The sequence below is a fragment of the Zootoca vivipara genome, chromosome 1 (assembly GCF_965207765.1).
Source record: "Zootoca vivipara chromosome 1, rZooViv2.hap1.1, whole genome shotgun sequence".
Classification (NCBI taxonomy): Eukaryota; Metazoa; Chordata; class Lepidosauria; order Squamata; family Lacertidae; genus Zootoca; species Zootoca vivipara.
In genome coordinates, this window is record NC_142582.1 from 116,322,434 (window position 1) to 116,330,295 (window position 7,862).

A 7,862-nucleotide genomic window follows, 5' to 3' on the forward strand; every position below is an offset into this window, starting at 1 on the left:
GACGACAAAAAAGCCCTCTCGTCATCTCCAAAGAGGAGGATACATGGCGGAAGATTTCAGAAGATGAACTCAGGGTCCAGGCAAGTTCAAGTTGGGAGAGCCATGCCATTAGCTCTACATCGGGATCCTCTGCCCTGTGGATCCTGCTGCTTGAGGCAGTCGCCTCAATTTGTCTAATACGTGGGCCAGGTCCTGCCTGGGTGAAACATGCAAGCAGCAGAACAACACTTCCCTCCTGAAGTTTCCAGCAACCGGCATTCAGAAGCATCAGCGCATGTTGCAATGAGAAACATTTGTTTATTTGATCTACGGTATGTAAAACAACAACAGTAAATGTGAGGGTTCCCCTACTCCCCCGCCCCCTCCCCCTGCCGCCGTGCGTCCTTCTGCCTCGCCCCCGCACGCTCAGTCGAGAGTCGGAAGTGTCGATGTTGCTTTCAACCGACTCTCTCGGCGCTTTTTTTCTCCGTCGATCCCAGCACGTGACTGGGAGAGAAAATGCCGCGAGTGGGAGGAGGGAAAAGAGAGCGAGAGTGGCCGGGCGCAAAACAGCTGAGAGAGGGAGGAATAGGGCTGCCTGTACAGCCTCTCGTCTCGCGAGAATTTAAGGACGGGATAGAGCGGCTCGCGGGTAGCAAAGAGCCGGAGAGTAGAGACGGGATGGAGTAGGGGCAGGTACGTCCTCGGCGTCTGTTGTTTCTCTCTCTCTCTTCCGTTTTGTTAGATTGGCAGGTGGAGCTCTGTGCGCGTGCCTCGGGTTGTGTGGGAGAAAAGCTTCTGAAAGACTCGCGGGGGGGGGGGGCGGCGAGAAAGCGGGGGGGGTGCTGGGTGAAGGTTGCCAACTGACCCTCATACCAGCCTGTGCCTGTGCCTGTCAGGCGACAGCTTACTAAGGCGGAAAAAATATTTAAAAAAATAAAACCAGCAGCGGGCGAAGCTCTTTGCCACGTGGAAGTGAGCACGGTCCTTTTCCTTCTGTTTAAAAGAGGCCGGCTGGGAAGTTGGCAGCCCTTCTCCTTTCGGAGCTAGGGCCTGCTCTTGTTTAACGGGGACGTGCTTCTCTGCATTTCGTGGGATTGCGGTAACCTTAAGTGTGGGGAAGGGAAGGAGGGAGGGAAGCAAGCGAGCAGCGAGTGGGTGTTTTGAGAGGGGCGGCAATCCTGGGTCTTTTATTTCTTTTTGTACAGTTCAGTGCTCTGTGGGTGGGTGAGTAGGAGCCAACTCCTTAGGGCTGAGGTCCCTTCGGTTCCCTATCCCCACCGCCAATAAAATATTTGAGGAGCCGCACTCCCCACCCCAAAGTTGATAGGCATTGCCATTTGAATTGTCACATCTTTTGATCGGTTATGTGGTGCTTCCCTGCTCCCCCCACACGATATTTTTTTCGAGATGGCACCCCTGGGTGCGCGGGTGGGTGCTTGCCTGAACCCGCGAGAGTTGGTCCTGTTCCTGTGTATAGTCACTTAGGCAACTCATCAGGCATAAACTTGAACAAAGTGAACAAAAATAAATCCTGTTTTGAGATGGGGGTGGGTGGGCAGGAGATGTATGTCTACGGGGTAAAGCTGGAAAGCAGGTGGAATGGACTGTACAACAAGGAATCTTCATCACCATTTATTTCTACGCCACCCGAATCAGATGTCTGTCTTATCCAACCTAAGAAACGGTATGGCTAACAACACCTACTGATTTTAGGGGGGCTGGGGGAGATGTTTCTGACATGCATAGGTGGAAATGCATACTGATGGTAGAAGATAATTTTGAGCTGGAGGAAGAGGCACTGAGTAGAAAGTTGCCAAATCAGCTTTCTCAGAATCAGAACAGGTACCAAGCTGTTCATTTCTTCAAGTAATGTTCCATTATGCTTTTTGGAGTGATGGTGGTTTGTAACTACCAATGCCTGGCAGAGCGACCAGAGGAGGAGGGGGGGGGGAACAAGGAGAAAGGATATGGTAGAGATGTGTGAAATAGTGTAAGGCAGAAAGGGGAGAATTATAGCATAAGGTTACCAGACGTCCCTGTTTCCCGGCGACAGTCCCCGGATTTACAAATCAGTCCCCATACAAAATCCATTGAAGTACAATACAATACAATATACTTTATTCAACCGATAGAAAAACATTTCTCAATACAAATATATTAAATAATATATAATATAAATATATGTATTAAATCCATTGAAGTTGAAAAGTGTCCCCGGATTCCTTGAAAAAAACCTGGTAACCTTATCATAGCATGCCAGTGTGGTGTAGTTAAGAGCAGTAGACTCGTAATCTGGGGAACAGGGTTCCTGTCTCCGCTCCTCCACATGCAGCTGCTGGGTGACCTTGGGCTAGTCACACTTCTTCGAAGTCTCTCAGCCCCACTTACCTCACAGGGTGTTTGTTGTGGGAGATGAAGGGAAAGGAGATTGTTAGCCGCTTTGAGACTCCTTCGGGTAGTGATAAAGCGGGATATCAAATCCAAACTCTTCTTCATGCATCAATGGCGCTGAGCATGACAGAGTGCAGAACTTCTGGGCATTTTGCTCTCTCATTTTAGGCAAAATGGCTAACAATCAGAGATGTGTATTCATCTTCTAAGTTTTAAAAAAGTCGGTTTCTAGACCAATGTATTGCAGCTTGTCAATACTGTTTGGATCATAACCTATTTCCTGCTGACATTGCTTTAACATTAACTACTGTAATGCAGGCTGCAGGGGGCAGTGGCTAGTGCAGAATGCTCCTGCTAGGCTGGTAAGTAGGGCAGCTCAATGGGACCATGTGTCACCTGTCCGGAAAGCTCTGCACTGGCCAAATTCAATATGTTGGTACTAGCATCTAAAGCTCCTAATGGCTTGGAATCCAAGTATCTAAAAGAGCACCATCCTCATTATTGATAATCTTGCACTCTATGATCTGCAAGTGCTGCCTCCGCCACTGGGTATCAGTTGTGATAGGGCCTTTTCAGTGTTGGTTCCTCTTCATCATAGCAAGATGCTTCTTTCTCCTTCATTACTCTGACTTTCAGGGGGGAAATTAAAAACATTTCAGTTTGCCCAGGCATTTGATGGCTGAAAGACACTATTCTGGCAACCCTTAGATCACTGGTTGAGAATGTTTTTAACTTTTAAATAATGTTTTTAAACCATTTTTAGTTTTTAGTTGGTTTTTTGTGTTTTATCATTGCTGTGTCTGCTGTCCTGGACTATTTCTGGAGGAACAGCAGAATACAAATTGAATAAAATAAAATTAACACTTCTGTTATCTAGCCCTTTTTAATGATTGCTTGTGTTTATCCACATTTTATTAACACAAATCTACATGGGTGGGATTTACACACATAATTCACACTAAAGATCATTTGAAAAATTGGATTTTTGTGGTGTCACTAGTATCAGCAGCTGAGTGTGTCATTTACCAGGAACAGATAATTTTTCAGTGTTTGCACTTCTGCTATGGCACTCCCTCCCCAATGAGATCCAATAGCTCCCCAAATAAAGCATTTAAAATGATGTCTGAAAAGTTTTCTTTTCCCACTAGGACTTCTCAACTATGGAGTTTGCTGGTTTTAATTATATTAACTTGAAAAATTATATTGCAATTCGGTACAGTATTTTGTTAAAAATACTTTGCAGCCCTTTGGTTAAAGAAGAAAAACAGAGTATAAGTAAAATGACAGCTGCATGAAATGCAGTGTTAGCCATTTGGACTTCTTAGGCTTGATCATTGATTTGGATTATTAATACTGTATTTAAAGAACCCATGTTTTTGAGGGGTCTGTATGCTGATCTTCTAGATATATCTTGGAATTCCATAATCCCATTTTCATTGCTGTATTGTAGAATCTTTTACCTTGCATTTTTTTAAAAGTCTGAATTGTGTTGTGTGTGCAGAATGGAGATGGACTACAATTCCATGGACCTATCCAATAACACAGGGGTTGAAGACAATTCTGAATTCAAGGATTTTGAAGGAACAGACGTGAAGGACATGAGATTAGAAGCGGAAGCTGTTGTGAATGATGTGTTGTTTGCTGTGAGCAACATGTTTGTCTCTAAAAGCCTCCCATGCGCAGAAGATGTGGCGTACATCAACGTGGAAACTAGGGAAAGGAACAGATATTGCCTAGAGCTCACAGAAGCAGGACTTAGGGTAATTTTTCCTTTTGTGAAGATTAGTTATAAAAGAAATGTTAGCCAAAGGCTATTTAGCAATCTACTTTATCACAAAAGCAGCCCTCTTCAATTTTTATTTTTTGTACCGAGTGTTTCAGAATGTTTATATTTATGTAGAAGATGCTAACAAACCTACTATAACAACAACAGTTAATTACTTGTACCTTGCCCATCTGACTGGGTTTCCGCAGCTACTCTGGGCATCTTCCAGCAGAATGTAAAGAACACACAGTGCTATTTCTAATTAAGAAAAAAGATGTTTGGAGTTACCAGTTTTGGCCCTCCAGTCTTCTGCAGTAGGGTTTCTATACAATTTCTTTTTTTAACTTTGCAGGGATCCTGACTAGCAGAAATGCATCAGATAAGGTGTTCCATGTCGCTTGGTTCATGGTAGGAAGGCCCTAAATTTTGAAGTTCTGATTACTAGGCAGCTTTTTTGTCCCAGATGCCTTTTCACTAAAAGGTGCTATCTATAGTTTGCCTAAATAAAACTTCCGTTTTCTTTTCATGACTAATGTATTGAAAGATTCTGCATTTAATACTTTACTTCATCTTTTAATTATGGATAACAGTCTTTCAACATCTAATTATACAGGAAGGGAAAATATTAGCAGGTGCTACTTGTCATGGGGTCTGCAAGGAGCACGAGCATCTGCACCTGCCAGAATACATTTAAATGTACATGAACTTCCATGTTGAAAGCTAGCCATCCATGAATTAAAACAGGGGTGGTGAACTTGTGGCCCTGTAGATGTTGGTCTTCCAACACCATCAGGCCCTGACAACATAGCCAATGAGGACCATAGCATCTAGAGGACCACAGGAGGTAACCATCTCTGATTAAAGAAATGAAGTCTTCCTTCTCTGGTGATCCACAGCTTTAAACCATTGAAAACAAACTGCATGATGATCACCCGTGAAAGAAAACACATATTTTCCACACATATCCAACACTGTAGACAGCTTTTTCTCCATGAAAGTTTTTATTAGGAATGCAACTGAAGTCTTGTGTGTACCTGTTTGCGTACAGTAAGTATTAACTGTGAACTGTACGAATTGAACTTGCAGTCATAATACAAATATTTTCCCAACTAATCGCTCTGTAGTACGGTACTATAATCATATACAATTAGTGTGCATCTCAACTGTCACGGTTACTCTAACTGAAATAATACATATGGAGTTCTTGTTTCCTTTTTGACTCAGTTTCCCCCCAATAATAATATCAAAATAGGGCTGGGAGGTGTCAGCTTTTCAACATCGCAATGTATCACCAGCCAAACATCACGATTAGGTGATACATTGCGATGTTGAAATGGAGGAAGGAACAAGCTGCAGGGCGCTGGGGTGAAAACACTGCCCCTTCTGCCGAGGGATGTGAGGCGTTTTCAACCCACGGGGGCAGGGCTAAGGTAGCTTGTTCCTCCCACCAAGTGCTGGGGAGTCCCTCCGCCCCCAGTGCCCAGTGGAGGGATTCAGGAGTGGTGGTGGGTTTCCTCGTGTTATACTGCTGGGAGAAGCCGCCATCGTGCTCTGGCCCTCAGACTGGTCCTGGGCGATGTATCAATATTACTACACAAGTTTTACTACACAAGTTTTACTCGATAACTTTCAGATATAATGTCTTCAGTTCCATTTGTAAATAGTTTTTTGGGATTATAAGATATTGATAAACTTTATGAGCCCCACAGAAGGGCAACTCAGTAGAACTGTTTCTCACATAACAGCTGGTTTGGTTTCTTTATCAGCATTTGTGTGTGTGTGCACTTGGTCACTTAATTTCTTAAGTATGTTATTTTCTCTTTGCAGGTGGTTGGCTATGCTTTCGACCAGGTGGATGACAGCGTGCAAAATCCCTATCATGAGACTGTCTACTCTCTGTTGGACTCTGTTAGCCCAGCGTATCGAGAAGCATTTGGAAATGCTTTGCTACAAAGACTAGAGGCTTTGAAAAGTGATGGACAATCATGATAGAATTTGCAATCAAAGTGGGCTTCAACAAAAGTTGCTGCTGGATCTAAATAGTTTGTTCTGAGGCCTGGTGGCGGAGGGGGAATATTATTAACCCGAACTCTTTGCTTTCAAAAAATCCCTTGTTCCATGACTTCCAGTGACACCAAGTTGTAAACTATGTCCTTGATACTGTTGTTCGGAGTTGGTTACCCAATTTATTTTTAAGGTAACATAGTCACATATATAGTTACTGTTAAACTTTCCTTTAGATAGTTACAATGTAACAGTCTATAGTTTTGGTCTCTGATATTTAACTTTTAGCTTCAAAATTCTTCTAACAACCTTTGTATTTGTTCAGTAGTGTGCTTCACAAATAACTTGGTTTTAAGAAAACCAAATATTTGCCATAGCTAATTTAAGGAAATTGATTTTGTTTCATTGAAAAGTTTTGTATTTAGCTCAACTTCTTGTATGTGGATTTAGACATTCTCTAGCTCATTCATTAGAGTGGTAAGACGAAACATTATTAAATAAAACATCTCTTAGGGTATGATCCACTAAAACGTTATGCCAGTACTTTTCAGTAACCGAACAACAGTGTGCAGTATTTGGTGTAGTCTTGAGGGTAGCTACCGGCAATGCTAAACAATAGATATAGTGTTGGCATAATGAATGTATTCATCAGCTGAAATACAAATAAGCACAGTAATGAAAAAATAAAAAGCCACATTCTGCATAAAGCCCAATCCTGCATTGCTTTTGTTAAACTATTAATACTGTGTAAAGAGAACTATTTGCATTGCTTTGACTGTTTACATAATGTACAGTATATCTAAAAGTATTTTTGAATATTTACTATATTACAGTTACTGAGTATTTCTGCAAAGCCCCAACAATGCTGTAGCTTACAATGGTTCATTGCATTGATTCAAACCAAAGAAGGAAATTGGTATTTGAATTGGGAGAAGAATAGGTGGTCTTAAGTACACTACTACAGTAGTTACTTTCCAGTGCTGTAATCTCAGTATATTTTCTTGGGATAAAGGTGGTTAAAAAAACAAAAAAACCACCCACAAAGCTATCGTAATTGTGCATTGTGATAGATAATACTAACAGATGTTTTAATTCTCAAAGTGAATTTACACAATCATCAGCTCTTTGATGGATGTAAATTTATAACTTGCAAACATGAGTGATGCTTTTTAACCTTGCTGAGAACCTGATCTAGGAACTGAAGGAGTACCAGCTTAGTTGAAGCATTTATTACAGCTTTGTCTTATTTCAGCTAATTATAGAATAACTAAGAATCTATAGTAAAACGTGTTACGAAACATTGACCGTTTCTTACTGTTTGAAACGCTGAAATGTCTAGCTTTATCCATATATAGAAAATTAGACTAATGTGCATTTCATTTTCTAAGAAAACTGAGTACATGTGCACTTACAATCTGGGTTTATAGCATGGAAGTTAAGAAAACGAGGAAAATACATGAAGAAAATGTGCTCTGTCCATTTTATCTGTACTTCCTTGACTAAGGCAGCCGTGTTTATTTTAGCAGTTATACACTTGAAATAAAAGAAGAAAAGTGGTCTGCATAGTGAGTTTGCTTCTTAAAATAAAGAATAAGATAAAACAATGGACAGAGGGGTTTTTAGATTTCTGCACTAAACTCGCAGATTTCGCTGACTAACTAAAACCTAAAGCAGCGGTAGAGACTGCACCCACGGAGGGGGGGGGGAGAAAAAAAGTTAA

General features: G+C 41.7%; 1 protein-coding gene across 3 annotated transcripts; it reads left to right on the forward strand.

The window, feature by feature from the left end:
* Positions 1-645: 645 nt before the first annotated feature.
* GSKIP (GSK3B interacting protein) lies at positions 646-7,705 on the forward strand. 3 transcript variants are annotated; one of them, XM_035106582.3, is made up of 4 exons: positions 646-675; positions 1,639-1,666; positions 3,875-4,133; positions 5,966-7,705. In XM_035106582.3, the coding sequence occupies exons 3-4, from the start codon at positions 3,876-3,878 to the stop codon at positions 6,125-6,127; spliced, it is 420 nt and encodes a 139-aa protein (XP_034962473.1). In that variant the 5' UTR covers positions 646-675; positions 1,639-1,666; position 3,875; the 3' UTR covers positions 6,128-7,705. The 3 variants fall into 3 exon arrangements, with proteins under 3 accessions (XP_034962473.1, XP_034962464.1, XP_034962458.1); XM_035106573.3 differs by lacking the exon at positions 1,639-1,666; XM_035106567.3 differs by lacking the exon at positions 646-675 and having other exon boundaries at positions 1,233-1,666.
* The last annotated feature ends 157 nt before the right edge of the window (positions 7,706-7,862 follow it).